The sequence below is a fragment of the Arvicola amphibius genome, chromosome 3 (assembly GCF_903992535.2).
Source record: "Arvicola amphibius chromosome 3, mArvAmp1.2, whole genome shotgun sequence".
Classification (NCBI taxonomy): Eukaryota; Metazoa; Chordata; class Mammalia; order Rodentia; family Cricetidae; genus Arvicola; species Arvicola amphibius.
Genome location: NC_052049.1, coordinates 28,294,674 through 28,317,334, shown reverse-complemented (window position 1 = coordinate 28,317,334; position 22,661 = coordinate 28,294,674). Strand labels below are relative to the sequence as shown.

Genomic DNA, 22,661 nt, shown 5'->3' with positions numbered 1-22,661 from the left:
TTTTAAGCGCTGAATAGTATATTTAGTTAGCCTTTCATATGTTTATAAAAATAAACATATATATATATAATATATATATATATATATAAAATCAATATAACACATAAAGTCCAAGGAGAAAAGAAGGTATACAACTTCTGGATGATGATATGGCTCCAACTAGCAGTCCTCTTATCTACAATTTCACTTAGTGATTACAGCCACTCATGGTCAACACAGTCTGATATGTTAAATGAAAATTTCCAGAAATAAATAATTTTAACTTTTAAATTCCATGTCAGAGTGGAATGAGGAAACTGTGTGCCATCCCACTCTGCCCTTCCCAGCCTATCGATCACCTCTTCTTACAGTATATACATAACAGACGCCACCTGCCCATCCTCTCAGTTATAAGATCAACACGCCAGTGAGCTGTAGCAGTACATCTGTTCGCAAACCCTTATTTTCCTTATTAATGGCCACAGAGTGCCAAGGTTGGAGCAGTGTTGATTCATGTGAGCCAAGGAGAAGCATAAAGTGCCAAAGCGAAAGTTCTCAACTTGAGGGAATCAAGGAAATTGTATGCGGAGGCGACTCGGACCTAGGACAGTCACTAACTCGTAAAGAAGAGAAAAGTAAACTATTGCTAGCTTTGCTCATACTGGAGTTTTGAACAAAGTGTGTGATAGGTGCTTAAGATGGGCAAGATATGAATTACAGGGTTTAGTGCTCCCTGTAGTCTTGGGTGTGGGAGGATCTTAAAATTTGTTCTTTACAGAAAAGGGGGATCGCTGCATAGTATGCACTGACCTCAATAGATTATGCAACATTCAAACTGCTCTTCACCTTTCCCACCCCCACTTTGGTATGGGCTATATTAATGGTTTATAAAGCCGCAATCTTTCTACTTTTTATTCTATTGATTCAGTATTGTCTATAGTCATCCTCAGCTGTGTCCTAGCTTGCCTACTAAACATCACTCAAAAGGTGTCTTTCCTCTTTCATCTCAGCACTTTTTGGCAGGTCCCTTCCAATGTCTAGAAGTATCAAAGCTTGGCAAATAAGAACCATGAGCTCCAAGAGTATCTGTACCACTATCTAGCAAAATAGAAAGGAAGCACTACCCAAAACTGGATTCTTCTTCAAACTGTTAGAACTAAGAACAGAATTTTAAAAAATATACCATGAGTCAAAATGACACTCTTCTTTGTTTCAAGTTAAATAACCTAAATCAAGATTAAAAATATACAACAAACCCCTAGAGATATAGTTTTCTAAAAGCAATCTCCCCTAGACTATATCTTAAAATTGACAGAATCTACACCCATCTTTTAATTTTGTATGATTATGATGCTTATGACCATGATTATAATCGCTATCTGAACATATGACAAGATCTTGAATAATCTAAAGAATTATTTAGAATATACTTTATCTTCTAAATGGAAATTTTTAACCAAAAAAAAGATGTGAAACTTTGTGTTTTCAGGATTCTTTTGTAGTAATAAAAATTTTAATTCAGCAGATACTCAAATTCCCCCCTCAAGCATTTATTTAGTCAAATTAGTTATAAATGTTTGTACGTGAGACACTGGTCACAGGCTAAACTTGTCAACCTTGTAATTTGCAGTAAGAAGTACATGAGATGGCTGTTAGTGTCTGGCTTCTCCCTCTCTACAAAACTTTTAGAGATTTGGAAATGTATTGTTTGCACAAGTAGATCGTTTGTGTGCACATACTTACAGGGGTCTTTTAACAAAAATAATCTAGACTCTGCCATAGAGATCAAAACAAAAAAAAACCAACTACCAACTTTCTTTAAACCAATTACTATAATGTAATTTTAAATTCTCTTCTTCAAACAGAAAAAGACAGAGAAGAAAATTCTATTATTGAAAATTGTCCGATAGCAACCAAATTGTCGTACGGTGACTCATAGACTCTCAAGCCCTAGAGGGGACATCAGTTTATCGCTTCATTTAATGCATTCCTATACTGAACTCTCAACTTTCTCTTGATGTGTAAAGCATTTGTAATGCTTTCCTGGCTGATAGCCGGTTGATGACGCTGTGGCGCGCTTTCTCGACCAGGGCGCTGCATTCCCAGAAAGTTAGAATGCAATGGAGAAAACGACTGTGGAGACAATTCCGACGAGAGGCACTGTGGGAGAATAAGGACAGTATGCCCGCAGAAATACCTTCCCGTTCCTAGCGCGCAGCTGATGGGCACTGGGTATGTGACATCATTTTTGTTTTCATTTGGGAAAGAAAAGGTATTCCTGAGATAATGAGAAGTACAACAACAACACAGACGACCCAGACTCATGGCTAATAAACACCACACCGTTGAATGACATTTGAGTGACTGAGTAGATTGGTCAGGAAAAAGAGAACAGTGCTTACGGTTGTACTGTGAGTCAAAATCCCATCAGGAAGATCCATCTTTTTGGTGTGAGAGAGTAAGACAAAATAAGAGAGAGGAAAAGAGAAGGTGGGAGGGAGAGAGAGAGAAAGAGTTGCTCACCACCTTCAAATGTGAGAATTGTTTTAGGAACAGCACTGGGCTCCTCCACCCCCTGTCACTTCATCCTCATCCATGCCAAGCCCTCGCTTGGCCATTGGCAGAGTTAGCGTTCCTGACTGGCCCTCTCCCACCTGGCAGGAAGAGAGATGAGATGAGGAGGAGAGAGGAGAGACGGAGAGAGAGAAGAGAGAGAAGAGAGAGAGAAGGAGAGAGAGAGAGAGGAGAGAGAGAGAAGAGAGGAGAGAGAGAGAAGAGAGGAGAAGAGAGAGAGGAGAGAGAGAAGAGAGAGAAGAGAGAGAGAGATAGGAGAGAGGAGACGGAGAAGAGAGAGCGAGATAGAGAGACTGCTAGATAGACGAGAGAGAGTATCTCTCCTTCGCCTTCTCTCTCTATACTCATTCTATCTCTCTCCTCTCTCTCTCCTCTCTCCTCTCTCTCTCCTCTCTCTCTCTCTCTCTCTCTCTCCTAATGTCTGGTGGCTTTTTCCTTCTTTACTTTTCTTGTCTCTTAAGGCAGAGAAAAAAAATCCCCTCCTCCTCACTTCCTAATTGTTTTGTCTATTTGTTTAATTCTGATAATAAAGTATTCAAAACAAAAGCAAGAAGATATAAGGGAAGGATGGAGGAAGGAAGAGTGGTTAAGCAGTCATAAAAAATACAGAAAAATTAGAACCATGTGGGAGAAAAATCAGAATAAAATGTATGTCAGTGTGGCTAGAGATTCCATCCCATAGAAAATGTGATTTATGGGTAAATCGGTGATTAACCAACAGGAAGAGGGGCAACCTTGTGTTGTCATCTGTTCTCACCTTAGTAACGAGAAACTGAACTTCAGAAAGAAAGCCATGAATGGTAGAACCAGAATTCAAGGTCAGACTTCAAAACCAAATCTGTTTCTCTAACTCCACAGCAGCACCCTCTTAAATACTCAGAAACACCCAAGACCATGCATCATTGCATCCTTTGTTGAATGAGACTTAAAATCCTGATTTTTTTCTTTCAGAAAGGCACTGGCAATTTAGCAAGGGGACCTAAATTTATTGTGCTATGTCTATGTTTTCAAATAGTTTAGAGAATATGAAAGAAGTCAAGGAGAATGGAACTAACTTCAGTTTGAAATGTAAGAAAAATTGATAATCTCCTGTGTCCTCCATTCCCATGATGAAGAACCCACCCTTTAATTTGGGGTCAGAAGGAAGCCAATTGGCTGTCGGGTTCTGTTGCTTCATGCTGGAATTTTAAAACATTTAACTCTTGGGCGAGAGAGATGGCTCAGTGTGTAAAATCAATGGCTGCACAGTGTGGTCATCTGCGTTGAGATCCCCAGAACACACATAAGAAGGCTGGAATGGCAGTGCGTACCTGTAGTCAAGTTCCTCTCCTGTGGTACTATGGTGCAGACAGGGGCAGGAGCCTCTGCTGGATGCTCACAGGTCAGATAGTTTGGAGTTCACAGTTGAGAATCAGAAACAATTGGTATCCTATCTCAAAAGAAGTGGAAGGCCAGAACAAACTCTTCAATATTGACCTCTGACCTCGACATGTGTGCCATAGCATGTACCTGTGGCACTCATGTGCCCCCACCACACACACGCACACACATGAATGCGAAATGAAGTTTTGAGTTTTTGAATTTAATTTTAGAAATGAAAACATCTTCACTGATGTTCTCAACGTCACTTTTTGTTGTCTCAGATGTATACTATGGAACTTTGAAGTCTGAAGGACAAACAACTGAAATGCAGTCTCATTTAATTTATAATAAAAATGAGTAGCCACTGGGCCAGCTTCTATGACACTTGTAAAGTAGAGAAGACATTAGTCTGAAGTAAGGGACGCTGGTTTCCACACATATTTTTACGTTAACTGTCACAGCCAAATTGTTCATGGTCACATATAGTTTCCCCGTGTGTATCTTGTATGACGACACACTGATCTGCAGTTCTGCCCCAGATTTTCTAATTGCGTCTCTTGCCCATGACAGTGCTTTAACATCTTATTTTTTTTTATCAACGTGTAGAAATGGCTTCCTTGTTATCCTTTGCTTGCAAGAAAATCATAGCCCCACATGCCCACTGATAACCACAATGTTTCTGATTTTCAAGAGTTTGCAATGTTCCAACTGATGTAGGGAACATTCTAACTGATCTCTTAGCCTTTGGGTCTAGTCTCCAGAGCTAAGATGAGGAGGACCGCATGCTATGTGGACTTTGGCAGGCAAACTGTGGCTTCCCCACAGCCAGGGCTGTTGTCCCAAGGATTCTTAGAAATGAGCATTGGCTGCAGACTTGAGGACAGCCAGTCCTCTCTTTTGCTCCCCAGGGAGAGAGTCTTGAGATTTACTATAATTTCTGTCTAATCAACTGGCCCCAGCATCTCAGCCTCCTCTCCCTTTCCCTTCCAATATTTTTCTGCCCACAAAAGATATCTTCTAGGCGTCTGGCTGTTTTTAAAACTTACATCTTTCTGAGAAAAAAATTAACAATACTTATGTTCCCAACATCAATCACTAAGCAAAATCAAACAATATGAACATGTGGCTTGTTTTCTTATCAGGCTCAGCCAAAGCCGACATATAAATACATTTGGCCATGTGTATGTATGCATATGCATATCTTTTAGTTGATGTGTTTTTAACTAGCACAAGGCCACTTGCCCAGCATGTGTGAGATTCCAGTTCCTCCAGCACAGAAAAAAAAGATGAAATAAAGCAACACTTTAGAAAGCTAAAGTGTTTATTGCTGGGGTGTATTTAAAACACAAAAATATGAGTCAATATAAACATCTAAGAGACTGAAAATACAGGAGCTAGAACCTTCCCCATAGTTGGTTTAGCTCTGACCAAGAAGCAACTTTGAGAAGAAAGGGTTTAATCTACTTTATATGTTATAGTCCATCACTGAGGGAATCCAGGATAGGAGCTAAAGGCAAGAACCTTGAACGGAAGTGGAAACCACAGAAGAGCGCTGTTTGTGCCTTGTGCCCGCCAGTTCACTCAGCGACATTTCTCACACAGCCTAGGTTCGCCTTCCTAAGCACGGCGCCGCTCACAATGGGCTGTGCCCTCCTCTATCAGAGAGCAAGTAGGAAAATGCCTCACAGCCAAGCCACAAGTCAACCTGATCTGGGAAATTCTTCCGCTGAGGTTTCCCCTTCCCGGGTGACTCTGGGTTTATGTCAAGCTGACAGAGCTAGCCATGACAAGCTACAGAAGATTCCTCAGGCCTACTCTGATGGAGTGACCTTCATAAGAATCCTGTCTTTAAACTCCACAAGCAGCTTCACAGATGCCTTATGACCAGGGAGTTAGTTTCTTTTCTCCAGCACCTTCTCCCTGGCTACAGATATAGATCCATAGCAGGCACCAGCTCTACGAGAAGCATTCTTTACTCCTCGGGCATCCCTCTTAGCTTACAATATGCAAATGCAGGCATTGCAGACACTTGTGCTTGACCTGTTGAGTTCTTTAGGAAGCTCTTCCCAGATCAACTTCCCATAATTCTCCACTCGAATACCCACGGATAGAAATTCAAAATGTGAATAAATGCAAATCTCAAGTTGTACTTGGAGCTGTTTGGGTGTGCTGTGCATCTTAGAGAACCCATAGAAACCATTCCTCCTCGAAATAACATTTAGGATATAGGATATATTTCACAGCTACCATACAATTCAGTCTTTGAAGCATACCGACCAAAAGTTGAGAAAAAAAATACCCACAAAAACAAATCCTGGGTTGCAGGCTGCCAGGCTGGACTATACAGGGTGGTTCAATTTTCAAACCCTACAAATAATATATAATAATTTCTTAGTATATCACAGATTTATATAGCCATCACCCGAATACAATTTTAGAACATTTTATACTAATTTTTCAGAGTGACTGCAATGTTTTATGTTTTCATTGTTATGTTTGATTGAGAAATCAGTCTCATTTCAGTTTGCCTACACATTTTTATGGAGCAAAGCTTTAATTACTGCTCCGTGTTGGAAGCATGCTACTGAGGCAATCCTATTTTAAATATGGCAGTCACTTATTTCAAGTCATTAGTGGTACTTTCTGGTCTCTAAAAAATTATTTCTTAATTTATTTAGTACGTGTGTGTATGTGAATGTGTGTGTGCCTATGTATGCACATGCACGTGTGTGTGTGTGTGTGTGTGTGTGTGTGAATACGAGCATCCACGAACCACAGGCCACATGTGGACATCAGAAGACAACCTTTCTGGAGCTGATTCTCTTGCTTTACCTTGTTAGGAGACAGTGTCTCCCTGCGCTGCAGACTCTAGGCAGCTATCTGGCTCAGCTCTAGGCTTACTCTCCCATCCCTGCTTCCTATCTTACTTTAAGAGCCCTGGGATTACATATATGCACAACCTCATATGACATTTTACATGAGTTCCAGGGATCAAACTCCGGTCACCAGATCATCTGGCTTGCTCAGCAAGCACTTTTACCCACTGAGCCATCTCCCTGTTTCCAGACATTTGTTTTCAACGCTGCCTTTCATTAAGGCTAACTATCCTAGTGGGTGTGAAATGACAGCTCACTGTGGTTTTGATTTTTTATTTCCTGAATGGTTCACAACATGGAACATCTTTTTCTGTGTTTGTTAGTTGCTTCCATCTGTTCTTTAAAGAACTATAAATTCAGATACTTTGATCCCTTGCCCACCATGCACTAATTTTTTCTTTATTTCATTGGACTATAAGCATTCTTTGTAAATACTGGTCTTGCCGGGCGGTGGTGGCGCACGCCTTTAATCCCAGCACTCAGGAGGCAGAGGCAGGCGGATCTCTGTGAGTTCGAGGCCAGCCTGGTCTACAAGAGCTAGTTCCGGGACAGGCTCTAAAAAAAACTGCAGAGAAACCCTGTCTCGAAAAACCAAAACAAAGAAAAAAAAGTAAATACTGGTCTTCAGCAGATAATTTATTTGTAAATATTTTCTCCAATTGGGTTGCTTTTGATATTTTGGTGGTATACATTTAAGTGCAAACGTTTTAAAAAGACATTAGTGTGTGTGTGTGTGTGTGTGTGTGTGTGTGTGTGTGTGTGTGCATATGTATGTGTATGTCCACCTACATAAGTTTATGTGCACTACTTGTATGGAGATACTGACAGAGGCCACTTTAAATCCTTCCGTGATGATCTATTGAAGGGCAAGTCTGGTGCCAGCAGCCGAGGTAATCCCAGCTCCAATAGCGTATCTTAAAGTTGCTGCAGTTCAAGAGCTCTTAGTGGGACCTTGGGAGTAGGCAGGCAACCCACCGCAAGGCGAGTCACAGACCATCCCTGCCCCTTGCCTCTCAGTGCCCCCTCGATGCTCTTAGCTGAGTTTCTCGCAGGGCCCAAAGCATTTATTTTTAAAAATTAGAGTAATCAAAGCAGGCCTGAGCCACCTGGATACTGCAGCTAGGAATAATGGAATAGGACTGCAGTTCTATTTTGTTGGGTTTTAGGACCGAGGCCATGATTAAGAGGGACGGCCAGGGGCATTCGTATTGCGCCACTAGAGGTGAAATTCTTGGACCAGCACAAGATGGACCAGAGTGAAAGCATTTGCTATGAATGTTTTCATTAACCAAGAACAAAAGTTGGAACTACCACCGTAGTTCCAACCATAAGCCCTCTCAGGTTTTATGTGGATTTAGTTGGCCAAGGGGGCACCAATTGATTGAAGGAACTGCTTGTTCATCCTAGCCACCCAGAACCAAAATAATCATACAGAAACTGTATTAATTACATCACTGCTTGGCCATTAGCTCTAGCTTCTTTTGACTAACTGTTACATCTTAATTAACCCATTTTTATTAATCTGTGTCGGTCACTGGCAGCTCCATGGCTTCTTCCTCTGCCTTCCCCCTCCCAGCATTTCTTTTAGTTTTCCCCACCCAGCTCTGTTCCCCTACAGCTCTGCTATAGGCCCAAAGCAGTTCCTTTACTCATTAACCAATCAAAGCAACGCATAGGCAGAAGGACTTCCCACACCACCCATCAAAATCTCGGCAAAATTCTTCACAGACCTCAAAAGAACAATACTCAACTTCATATGGAAAAGTAAAAAACCCAGAATAGCCAAAACAATCCTGTACAATAAACTTCTGAAGACATCATAATTCCTGACTTCAAACTCTACTACAGAGCTAAAGTACTGAAAACAGCCTGATACTGGCATAAAAACAGACAGGAGGACCAATGGAACCGAATCAAAGACCCAGATATCAATCCACACATCTATGAACACCTGATTTTTTTTACAAAGAAACAAAAAATATATAATGGGAAAAAGAAAACATATTCAACAAATGGTGCTAGCATAACTAGATATCAACATGTAGAATGAAAATAGATCCATACCTATCACCATGCACAAAAGTCAAGTTCAAATGGATCAAAGACCTCAACATAAACCTCACAGAAGAGAAAGTGGGAAGTACACTTGAACACATTGGCACAGGAGACCACTTCCTAAATATAACCCTAGTAGCACAGACACTGAGAGAAACAATTAATAAATGGGACCTCCTGAAACTGTGAAGCTTCTTTAAAGCAAAGGACACAGTCAACAAGACAAATGGCAGCCTACAAAATGGGAAAAGATCTTCATCAACTCCACATCAGACAGAGGGCTGATCTCCAAAATATATATGACACTTTTTATTGTCATGACAAAACATCTGATTGATTGGTGATTACCCTAATTGTCATTAGTGAGCCTTCATCCATACTCTAATTGTCTTCAGAGAGCTTCATCCAGTAACTGATGGAGGTAGATGCAGAGATCCACCGCCAACAACTGGGCCGAGCTCTGGCCACTTGAAGAGAGGTTGAAGGGATTTTATGAACAAGAGCCTTCAAGATCATGGTGGGGAAACCCACAAAGACAACTGACCTGAGATAGTGAGAGCTAATGGACTCTGAAGTGGCAGTTAGGGAGGCTGCATGGGACTAACCTAGACCCTCTGCATGCATGTGACAGTTGAATAGCTTGGTCTGTTTGTGTGGCCCCTGGCAGTAGGATTAGGACTAGTCCCTGGCCTTTTGGGACATATTCTCCATGCAGGGATGCTTTGCCCAGCCTTGCTGCAGGGGGAGGAGCTTGGTCCTGTCTCAACTTGATATGCCTTGCTTTGTTGACTTTCCTGTGAGGCCTGCCCCTTTCTGAATGGAAGAGTAGATGGGAGGCAAACTGGAAGCATCGGGGGAGCAGGAAGAGAGGAGAGAGGAGAACAGTGGTTGGTATGTAAAACAAATTTAATATAAAGAGAAAGGAAGGAACAAAGGATGGAAGAGAAACAAGCAATCAAACAAACAAAGAAGCAAAGAAACAAAAGAGAGAGAAAGAAAACAAAACATCTGAAAGGAACAACTAAATGAAGAATTGTTTTCAGATCTTTCCTATGGTTTCAGAAAGCTCAGCCTCTACGCAAACCAATGATGAGACAGAATACCACACTGTTCTGAGCATGTGGCAGAGGCCACTCAACTCACAGCTGGGGGACAGAAAGAGATTGAGGGACACTGGACAAGACTCAGCTGTGAGGACAAGCTCAACTAGCCTTTCTCTTGCTCGTAGGTCCCTTTCCCTGAAGGGAACTTCCAAAGGCAGTACTACCTACAACTGGGTACCGTTCCTTTAACCTATGAATCTTCTAGAAGAACACTTCACATCCAAACCATAATAGATTTGATTGGGTTGTTCCACATCCATATGTCAGTTTAAGAAGTACTGCCATATTAATAATAAAACTTCTTCCAGCACATAAATGTGGGGTGTCTTTGTATTTATTGACCCCTTTTTGACCATTCTAACGATGTCTAACCTTGTAGATCTCTGTTTCTTCAGTATATTTCTGAGACATTTCTTCAAAATGCCATCATAAATGCAATCGTTCTCTTCATGTTGGCTTTTTTTAGAATAAGTGCATTTTATTTGTAATATTCAACATTTTAAATACATTTTTTTTGGTTTTTTGAGACAGGGTTTCCCTGTAGTTTCTAGAGCCTGTCCTGGATCTAGCTCTTGTAGACCAGGCTGGTCTCAAACTCAGAGATCCGCCTGCCTCTGCCTCCCGAGTGCTGGGATTAAAGGCGTGCGCCACCACCGCCCGGCTCTTTAAATACATTTTAACCAGCAATTTCATAGTCATGAATATCTATGAGGTGCAGTATAGCATTTTGACACATATGTACCATGTCTAATTATGAGATTAGGGAAATCAAGACATCTGTTATCCAGACACTTCATTTCTTTGTGTTAGGAACACTCAAAATACATTCCACTAGATATTTTAAAATATTCAATTATACCAAGTAATCGCTGCCGAGTTTGCTAACTTTCTGTACTATAACATAGAAGTTATTTTTTCTATGTACCCATTATATAGATGATTAATGAATAACTGTGCACTCGTTCATCATCCTTTTACCAGACATTGTTAGTCATGACTCTGTATTTTTTCTGAAATCAACTTAGCTTCCACACATAAGTGAAACCATGAGGCATTTGTCCTTGTGTGCTTGGCTGGTCCATTTAATATCGTATATTAACTATTACCCACACTACTCTGTGGGGAATGTATTTCCATTGCATTCTTGTCTTTCGCTGTACATCTAGGTTAATCCTGTATCTTAACGATTATAAATAGTGCCGCAGTAAAATGAGTGCAGTCATTTCTTTGGCGTGCACAACACCTCACCCTTTGACTACATACCCTACAGTAGGGATGTTGTACTGTGGGACAGTTCTAGCGTATTTCGGGACCCTCCATACTGTTTTCCATAGTGACTCTATTGACTACCACTCCCACTGTCCTTTTTTCGTTTCTTTGTCAACATTTCGTTTTGTTTATCTTTTGAGTAGTTGGCATTTTGAACTAGAGTAAGATTAGTTTTTGTTGTGTTTTTTGGTGTGCTTCAGATACACAGTCGACTTTTGTCCAGTGGTGTTAAATACTGCAAGCAAGCAAACACTCTTTTAAAAAAAATATTTATTTATTCATTCATTCATTCATTCATTCATTACATATACAATATTCTGTCTGTGTGTATGCCTCCAGGCCAGAGGAGGGCACCAGACCCCATTATAGATGGTTGTGAGCCACCATGTGGTTGCTGGGAATTGAACTCAGGACCTTTGGAAGAGCAGGCAATGCTCTTAACCACTGAGCCATCTCTCCAGCCCAGCAAACACTCTTAAAGTCAAGGTGCAACTCATCTAATGCAACAAAGTGCACTTTCTCCACTGGAAAGCGAGGGAAACTAAAATATACCTTTATATTCTGTAGGGCAGGCTAGCAGACTAGTCTTGTGCTAACCGTTGTTAACTCCCCACACTACCTGAAGGTAGCAATTGTTGCCTCCATTTTTAAGGGGAGAAAACATAGCAGATGTTTTAAAATATGTGGGCTGCATTCATGTTGGTAGAAAAATCACAACTTCTTCATACTAGGCAATAATTTGTTTTTGGTGTTCTAGCTTCATAACTTTTCAATTATCCTTGTTCCTTTCTTTCTCAGTCATTCTTACTATGACATCTTCATGCAGCTGTATTGTACTGTATTTATATTTAACTCCTCATTCCCCTTCCCACCCTTTTGACCCTCTCTTGTTCCTCCTTCCTTTGCTCACCTTCATCTGAGGACATTGTGCCAACTGGTTAGAGTTAAATGTCTGAATAATTAGTTCTCTAAATGAAATCCAAATGCACTACAGCAGAGTACCCGAATCCACATATTGAACTGCTTCTTGATGCCTTCCCAAGGAAATGAATCTATTTGTCTTTTCTCACATAAACAGGAAGATAATAATGCAGCCACGTGATCTTCGGAAAGATGCAGGGTCCATTTGAGCACACACCCCCATCAGAACTGATGAATGTCCTTGTGCATGAGCGAGAGAGGACAGAGAACACTTCTACTACATGGAATTTCTCAATGCCATTCTCTAGAACTGTATTTTGTATCCTATGGAAGACAAGGTTACCTGAGCAGGCATATATGGAAACTGAATATATCTTTAAAGACTCTAGCATAATCTTTATAAAGATAATTTTGGTCATCTACGTAAATGCAACATTACCAAAGTTTTGATCAGAAAGCTGTTCACTCAGAGAATATGTATTACCCTCTCTAAGAAACTAGAAGACTGTATGAGATAAATGAAAAATTTCCTCAAGCTGCTAATAATTTCTTGAATACATGAATTTAACTCAGCTAATCCTTACTGCCTCAATTTCTTTACTTATAAAATAAGTATAAATAATTCTATCTATAAAATATAGTCATTTAAATGTTAAATTGTTTAATGTTTGTAAACCACTTAGTATTGCTTGTTTCATAGGAATTTAATAAATGATACATAAACATTTGATAAATAAAATACATTTAAATGTAATTATATCACAATATAGAACTATTATTACAATACTATTGTTTCCATATTACTATTTCATAATTTACTCTCTATCAATATTCTTTTCCTATACCTTAATATGCTTCCATTGTCTGTATCAACTTTATAAATGATAAAAACTGAAAGTTCAAATTTGTTTCATGTTAAAATCCCAGAACTAGAAACTACAGGGAAACCCTGTCTCGAAAAACCAAAAAAAAAAAAAAAAAAAAAAATCCCAGAACTTTTAGAGTTAATGGGGCTGAGTTTAGGATATCCAGTACTTTACAAATGCCTCATCACAGAGAAGAGAAAGTAAGCCTTCCCTTGGAGTCATTTGTCAGAAGTCAAGAATGTCTAAGAAAAGGAATTTCTTTCATATAAGTAAGGTAAATTTTAAAGATTGCTCTACATCTATTGAATTCTTGAAAATTGCTCTGTTTCCAGGTTTCATATTCTGGCAGGAGAGCCCAGAGGAGATGTGCTTGATAACTCTTTCAATGGAGGAATATGTAAAACTGTCAAAAGCATTCGAGCAAGTAATCCATACCGTGTTCCGGCCAATCTGGAAACTGTTAACTTCGAGGTATGGCGGTGTAGTGTGGTGGCTATGCCAACATTACACACTATATGCTTCTATTTAATCCTTCCAAAACCCAATGAAGTCAGGATTATTTTCACTGATTTACTGGAGGAAGAAAAGAAAAGGTAACCAATTTACCCAGCATCAAATAAACATCTGTACTCCATGAACATATAACTTCAAAACATGTTCATACCCCAAAATGGATTATTTATTCAGAATATTCTCTTACCATAGATTTTTCACTCAGATAACCAGGAGACAGATGTAAAAACAGTCTCAAGTTCTTATCAAAAAAAAAAACAACAACAACAAAAACATGATAGTTCTGAATATAAAACATATTGGCTTATCTCCTGTCTATTTTACTAATTTGCTAGTTTTCCTGTATGGTAATGAGCAAGCACCACATGGCAGCGCTGGATAGTAACCTAGGAACCAAAAAGAAGGGAATGTGATGGTGTGGTGGTCTGAATAAGAATGGCCCTTCTAAGCTCATATACCTGAATGTTTGGTCACCAGGGAATGGAACTGTTTGGAAGGATTAGAAGGACTAGAAGGATTAGGAGGTGTGGCCTTGTTGAAGAAAATGTGCCATTACGGGTGGACTTTGAGGTTTCAAAAGCCCAGGCCAGGCTCAGTGTCTTGAAGATCAGAATGTAGCTCTCAGCTACTTCTCCAGCACCATGCCTCACTGACAGTGGCTTAAACCTTTGAAACTGTAAGCAAACCCCCAATTAATGCTTTCTTTTATAAGTTACCTTAGTCATTGTGTCTCTTTACAGAATAGATCAGTAACTAAGACAGTAACCAATACCTTCTTTTGATTTTCAATAAGAAAAATGCAAAATACATGGTTTTAGTCATCGCATTTTTTGCTTGCAGATTTGACTGCTAGGGAGAATTTCGGAATCTAACAATTTGTGAGACTTTCTTCATGGTAGTAGGTACTCAATAAGAAATATGTCAATACTGCTTTAAAAAAGACCTCTGCAGTGCCGACGGCAGCACTCATGGGTGAATGTGCTTGTTGCCGAAGTCCAAAGTCTTAAGTTCAATCCACAGAACATACACTGTGGATGGAGAAAATAGACTTCTGTAAACTGTCCTTTATGTCTAAACGTGCACTGTGGCATGCGCCTGCCCACACATATAGACACAGAATAAATGAATAAATGCATGCACGCATACATAAATGTAATGTTTTAAAATAAATGACATCTTTTAAGCACCTAAATACAGGCATTTTCCAATCTAATAAACTCAATTTAAAAAAAACATGTAATATACACTACTGGGTTTGGAATACGACTTAGGGCCCAAGGCCACAGTCTAATAACTCTGGAAGACGAATAACAATTTTCTTAGGGTATACAATTTTAAAGAGGCTTTGAAGAAGGAAATATGCCTGTGATATTCTACTGGAGGGTGTTTTCTAACTCCTAAATGAGTAGTTCATAAACTTACTCTTAAAAATACAATTTTCAACAGCAGTCGTAGCCACAATAACCTCAGCAGGAATCCACTTCACACAGTTTACACGGTAGCATTCCCATGATCCTACTACATCCCATCTCTCTCTTCTTAAGATCCCTGCATTTATTTTTATAATGCGTGTTGATTTACCTCCTATATATCTTTACAACACAATCATCACAAAATACAAGTGTGATCAACCTTAAATATTTTATGCAGGCAGTCAATATTTATTAGTAACTTATGATAAGTGAAATACTGCTTTTATGAATGGATATAAATACAAATATTTAAGCAAAATATGTTATCAGACCTGATTCCAATTTCTCAGTCTAATAGACGGTTTTGTCACTGCTCACTCATGAATCTGTCTCTTTCCACACAAATACATTTGGCAAAAATCTTCTTTGAGTTTCTGTTCAGGAAGACTTAAACTGCCTCCTTGCCTGCTAACATCTGGTTCTATTTTTAGAATATGTTTTATTACCTACTTGTTTATTCATTTATCTCTGTATGTGTGTGTGTGTGTGTTTGTATGTGCACCTGCACACACACAAGTACATGCCACAAGTGGGGCTCAGAGGATAACTTTTACAATTCCACCATGTGGGTCTTTGGAATTAAACCCTATCTTAGTCAGTGTCCCGTTGACATAAAGAGACACCATGACCTTATAAAGGAAAGCATTTAATTTGGGGTTGGCTTCCAGTTCAGTGGTTTAGTCCATTGTCATAATGGCGGGAAGCATGGCAGCATAAAGGCAAACATGATACTGGAGAGATAGCTCCGAGTTCTACATCTGGACCAGCAGGCAGCTGGATGAGAGAGACACTGGGTCTGGCTTGAGCATTTAAAACCACGAAGTCCACTCCTAGTGATACTTTTTTTTTCCAACAAGGCTTTACCTACTCCAACAAGGCCACACCTCCTAAGTAGTCAAGTAGTACTATTTGCTAATGAATGAGCATTCAAATCTATGAATGGCCTATGGAGGCCATTCCTATTCAAATCACCACAGAACCATTGAGTCATCTTGCTGGTCCCTAATATCTTAGTCTTTAAGCTCATGTAGTCTGGGTTTTTAAAGGACCTATAAAGAAATCTACACAGCTATAAGGCATGCCTTTAATAACATGCCCTTCTTGTTTTGCTATTGGCTGAGAGGTTCAATTTGTGAGCATTTTAGATTTTAACCAGTGCATACTGCAGTAGCTGAACACAACACCGAGATTTGATTATGTTATCACTGAACAGTTGTCTTTTACAGCGCGGTTAGGTTTCCTTCTTTTCTTGGCTTATCTCTCAAGCTGTTTAATGCAACAAACAATTTGTCTCTCAGTGAATTTTAGTAGTTAATACTTAAAATAAGAAATATTTTTCAATTGCTGACCAGACAAGATAGTTCTGATTTATTTTTTGAGTATTTTAATCATCCGTTCTCCTTGCTGTCCTAACTATAGCTGAGGCTTGAGTTCTTGAGAAATAACCCTGTTTTTATCCTTAGCTCAAGTGGGTTTCAAACTTGCCCTCCATCTCAGAGGCATGGTTAATAAATAGTAAGACAAAGAGTGTTTCTGTGATATCAGCCTTCAGCAGCTGAGGACTTGAAGGGGAGCCACGGAGCCGGAAGACCAATCACACAATTGGCTATGATGTACACCAAAACCCAGGAACACATTTCCCAACATCAAAAAGAACTTGAGCTGACTCCTGAGAGTCAGTGGTTTTCTTTAACCATTAACCCAAACTACAGTCTATACAATTCATCAAGGTAAATTCAAAAGTCCTAGCTGTGTGACATTTTCTTGTTTCTATTTTCTATCTCTGCAACCCTTGCTTCATCAGAGGCAAGAGCAACACCATTTCCTGCCATTATCTATATTAATTTTCCCACTAAACTAACTTCTGTCATAATCCCTTACTACATTTGTTAAAAAAAAACCCTTAATCATCAAAATTCTATTTAAACTAAGACTATTGTTAAATTAAATCATTACTTCAGCTAAACGGTACAGCTTAAAAGGAAATCACCTTCATAATAATCCACAGGTAAAAATGCCTAGTAGAATGGAATATTTCCATGAGATAATCACATTACATTAAAGGCAGTGGGGAATCTCCCATTCGTCCTGTGCCAGATACCAGAGAAAAATGGCAGTGGCAACCATGTAAAGACACCATACTCACAAGAGACTTTCTGGAGCTGAAGCCCTCAGAGCTTTGCCTATCCAAGATTCACCCATTAGTGTCTTGCATCATGGTGGACTGAACTCCTGAAGCTCAGTTGTCACCTGCTGTTCCTCTGACATGACCACAGGCAAAGAGAGTGGGGATAAGGACATACAGAATCTCTCCCCACCCTCTTTTGCCTCAGAAGTGGCTCTCTGAAAAATACTTTAAATTAAATCCCACACCACACTAAAATCACAAGCAGCCTTAAAACTCGGCCCCGTCATTGACAGTATCATAAGGAAACAGTTTACTCTGTATAATGAAAATATGCAAAAATAGCCTTCCTTGAGGGCTGAAGAGATGGCCCGGTGGTTCAGAGCACTTGCTACTCCTGCAGGAAGTCGAGTTGGTTCCCAGCACTACATGACAGATGGTGACCGATTTCTGCAGGCACCAAGCACATGAGCAGTGCGCAGGTATACACACATGCAAAACACTGATACACATAAAATTATAAAAATGTCGAGGTCCAGGGCCCGTGTTGCTGCTGGAGATCATGAGGACGTCTGTGGTCTGGGCGGTTACCAGAAACCATGCGGAAGTCCAGGATCTGTGACTGCGCTGGCTGTAAAGGGCGAGGAAGCTACAGCTGCAGTGGCATTGACGGCTGCAGACTCAAGGTTGAAAAAGAAGGACAGGGAAGATTTCTGTGACAACCCCTCCAACCCCTCCCCCCCGAAAGTAACCTCCTAGACATCAAAGAGAACTGTTAAAACCATGATAAGGATGCTGTAGCGTAGCTCTCGCCAATTGATGGCTCCTAGAAAGACTGTGGTTGGGGAAAGATTCAGTTTTCTTTAAGAGGCTGGCCACTAAGAGTTTGACCATGCTCTATTGAGTATATGGGCAGCACAAATTGGACCCCTGTTTGTTTCTTTTTTCCTCTTCTTCTTTTTCTTCTTCTTCAAGGGGGGGTGGTCATAAGGGTGGAGGAGTGGACCGACGAGGATTGGGAAATGAGTGTGAACAGGATACATGATATGAAATTCCCAAATAACCAATCAAAAATTACATATATGTGTGTATACATACATACATACATACATGCATGCATACATGCATACATACATGCATACATACATACTAGCTTTCACAGCTTATCATCTTCAAGTCTCAGGTTCTGTGCTCTTTCACTAATCAAGCTGCTTAAAATGCTGCTTCTTTAGACCTATGTTTATCCATGGCATCTCATTAGTATTGCATCTACCAACCCGGATTCTCTCCCTAAATAATGTTATTTATTTTATATGTATTCTGCTGGCCAGGTACAAACTGTAGAAGATGACTTTAAAACAGATTTCTACAAAGATCTAATCAGTTTTGGAAGGAAGAAAGATAAAAAAGTTTCAACATCAGCTGAGAAGAAAAGCTCTATCTTTGTGCCAATATTTTTTTCCTCAAGGAAAAGTGAAAGAACCCAACATAACTTCGCCATCAGGGAAGCCATTCAAGCCTCCCACAAAAAGGTAAGAAAGACACTTCTGCATCATGCATTCTTCCTTAGAATCAATGCCTATCCAGGCAACAAGAAGCTGAACATGTCTATACATGTGGAATTCCTAGGAGATGCTTAAATAGACTCGCTTTTTGTAGCTGTCATTTTAGAACTTAAAGGGGTATTGCACCACTAACGTTCCCTTCTATGAACTGGGTTGTGAGTTGTATTTGTTTTATTTTCAATTTTCTGTCCCATGTTGCAGTCAATGTGGATTTTTTTTTTTTTTTTTTTTTTTTGGTTTTTCGAGACAGGGTTTCTTCTGTAGCTTTTTGGAGACTGTCCCGGAACTAGCTCTTGTAGCCCAGGTTGGCTTCGAACTCACAGAGATCCGCCTGCCTCTGCCTCCCGAGTGCTGGGATTAAAGGCGTGCGCCACCGCAGCCCGGCCTGGATTTTTTTAAAAAATAAAGTTTAAGTATCATTTTAATTTTTTACATGTATGTATGTGTAAGTATATGCCACATGTATGTGGATACCCACAGAGGCCAGAAGAGGGTGTGAGAACCCCCTGAACTGGAATGACCAACAATTTTGAGATAATAGATGTGGTGCTGGAACCAAACTCAGGTCCTCTGGAAAAACAGCCAGTTCTCTTAATTGCTAAGTCCCCCCTTTAGCCCCCAGAAAGCTATTTTTTAAGCATCTAGAAATTATACAAAGTAAAGCTAGGCTGAGGTGGCTCACGCCTTTAATCCCAGCACTCAGGAGGCAGAGGCAGGCGGATCTCTGGGAGTTCAAAGCCAGCCTGGCCTACAAGAGCTAGTTCCAGAACAGGTTCCAAAGCTACAGAGAAACTTTGTCTTGAAAAATCAAAAACTAAATAAATAAATAAAATAAGTTATACAACAAGATTTTGTTTTATTATGATGTTGCCAATGGTGGACTATTTTTTTAGACTGCCTGTGATTTTTTATGTATTTTCTTCATTTTAAAGAAACCTTTTGAGACTTTTATATATGAGTATTGTGTTTATATCATTTCCACCCTTCCTCCCCGCCCCAAACTCCTTCCCTGCCACTCTACTCCCTCTCGAATTCAAGGCATTTTCTTCCTTAATTATTGTTACACACACACACACACACACACAGAGAGAGAGAGAGAGAGAGAGAGAGAGAGAGAGGAGAGAGAGAGAGAGAGAGAGAGAGAGAGAGATTAACCTACTGAGCCCATTTAACGCTGCCCACATGCAGACATGTTCAGAGCTGATACTTTGAGATTTTATAACCTATGAGACGTTCATTTCTGGAGAAAACTGGTTCTCATTCTCTTAGCAGCATATCTATAGATTATTGATTACCTTTAGATCCTAATCTAGGGGGTAGGGCCTTGTGAAATTTACCCCATTCACATTTGGGTGTGTTGATTGGTGTGTACATGATGCAGGTCTTCTTGTAATCATAATATTGAGATCTCGTGAGCTGTAACTGCCCTGTCAAGTTTAAAATACCTTTAAAAATTCTGCACTCATTTATTAATGTGTGTGTATGTATGTGTGGGTTTGTCCTCACATGTGGAAGCACACACCCCACAGTATGTGTGTGGAGGTCAGACTTATTGGAGTTTATTCTCTCTTCCTATCCCTTGAGTCTCAGGGATCAGACTCAAGTCATCGGGTTTGCCTTAAATAACCGAATATGTTTCTTATAAATCACATAGAATACCTTTGACTTTTTTATGCAGTCTGCTTTGGGTTTTTCTATAGACACATACACTCCCTTCTTTCAATCTATTAATTCATACCATCTAGGAATCTGGTGTTTGATCAAATATTCACATCACCCTGACAAAGCATTCATTGCTATACGTAATTGTCTAAAAGTAGAGCATAGAGTTGGAAGGAGACGTGGAAACTGAGGAAATGCAGGTGATCTATAGGCGGCGGCCTGACTTTAAGACAGGCTTCCAATAGTTGGACATAAATGTTTTAGACATGCTAGCGAGCACACATACAAACCCTTTTCTGGCAAAGGACAATGGCTGTGGGCTCTGATTCTTCTGCATGGACGGGCTCTGTGGGAGCCTTCTCAGCTTGGTCGATCACCTTCCTGGACCTGGGGGGAGTTGGGAGGACCTTGGTCTTAGCATAGAGTGGGGAACCCTGATGGCTCCTTGGCCTTGAGAGGGAGGGAGGGGAGGTATAGGTGGAGGGGAGGGGAGGGAAGGGGGAGAAGGAGGGGAGGGAAGGGGGAGGAGGAGGGGAGGGAGGGGGGAGGAGGAGGGGAGGAGATGGAAATTTTTAAATATATAAAAAAAATAAACCATGAGGAAAAAAAAAACCCTTTCTGTGAAAAAGAGCTATTTTTACCTTAATAGCCCCCCCCCCCAAATCAAAACATTTGGGCCTATTTACAGTCTAAAGTATATGAAATTGCTACTTTTCAACCATTCTGCCTTAAAATTGTCACCCTCATATGGCTCAGCCCAATATCATGATGGACATAGAAGGTAGAGTCCATCTGAACAGAGCATGTCTTTATTCTAGTCGACCTAAGGAGAAAATGCTTCCTTAGTGCAAATCCTGAGACATGCCAGAAACTTGTCAATTGATCCAGGCCCTTCCCTTGAACCCAGGGTGCGCTGTTTTTTTTTTTGTTTTGTCAATTCCAGATCAGACTAAGCTTATTCCCTGGGCAGAGAATTGCTTCAGAGCCAAACAGTAATCAATTCCGTGAGGCTTGGTGATTATCTTCTTTACTTTACAAAACCACAAAATACAATCCAAGCCCAGCAAGAACTCACGAATTGATGAAATGTATTTCTATTGCTTACTACCCTGGTGCAATATAACTTCTTGGTCTAAACCAGCCGGTTCCAGCCCTCACGCAGTTGTAGCCGGTCGTGCCTGTGCTTCTGCTATGTTGAGCTACCAAGGTTGAGCATATGCTTCCCATGATTGGTTCCATAAAGAACACTCTAAATATTGAACCTCCAAAAGCTTACTTTATGGTACTTGTCTCTTAGCAAAAGAACAGAGATGCTCCAAGTTTGGGGGCTGTTGGACAAAATTCACATGTTAATGTTCACAAATAGAGTTGATGGACGCACACTGAAACACAAGCTTACAAAGGAGCAGTCATTCTCTGACTCGATCGCTTCTGTAGCCAGTGCATCTGACATAACTGAACAGAAACTAAAGTGAAGTCAAGAACACACGAAGAGAAGAGACTGGAGAGTGTAAAGAAAGAGTAAACGATAGCTCCTTTCTATCCTTACAATGTTTTTGGTTTTTGTATTAGCATTTTTGATGTCATAATTATAGCGTACAGTAAAAAGGCTATTTTATAATTAACAGTTGCAACAAAATCTCTTTGCTAAAATATGGTAGTTATTCTGTTACCATTGCTTACATAACATAATTTGTCAGACTTGAGAGATCAGTTAAAATACATAATTTGTAAACACAGTGTCCCTGAATATTCTCATAAATGCCAGCAGTTAGGTAGGAGAGTGTAAAGGAATGAGACCATAATACAGTATCAACTGTTTAACCTCCAATTAACCTAGATAACAAGAAATGAAGAAACAAGCAGAGGTGTTTGTTAAAAACAACAATTAAAAAAAAACCTTCCCTCTTCTGCATATGAGTGGCAGAAATTGAATATAAGGAATTAGTTTAATTGCACTACTTAGTGACAGAAAATGTGGTCTTCTAGGGCAGGGTGTGAATTTGCATATTTTCTTCATCTGTCAATAGACGGCTAAAATGTATAGACTTAATGCATCTTTGTAGTTAGTGATTATCACCTACAACAATTCCAGTTGAATCTTTATGTAATCTTTTTTATTATTATTTTCAACTATTAGCATTAGGGCAATCCAAATGGAAACTCACTGATGGTACAGCTGTGCACAGAGAGTCATAAAGACTAATGTTTCTGATCACGGATCTCTTCCTTGGTGGAGAATGTACGCTGAAGCCACATGGTGTACATTATTGAGATAGTCTGTGTGTTTAGCGCTTTGAACACCGCAGGCGAAGACAC

The 22,661-nt window shown here is 40.0% G+C and overlaps 1 protein-coding gene across 1 annotated transcript in view; it reads left to right on the top strand.

The window, feature by feature from the left end:
- Window positions 1-22,661, top strand: part of C6 (complement C6) — a 76,945-nt gene that overhangs the window by 11,919 nt on the left and 42,365 nt on the right. Inside the window, exons 5-7 of the mRNA XM_038324323.2 lie at window positions 2,070-2,211; window positions 13,338-13,476; window positions 18,447-18,647. Of these exons, the coding sequence (XP_038180251.1) occupies window positions 2,070-2,211; window positions 13,338-13,476; window positions 18,447-18,647 (482 nt within the window). The remainder of the gene's footprint in view (window positions 1-2,069; window positions 2,212-13,337; window positions 13,477-18,446; window positions 18,648-22,661) is intronic.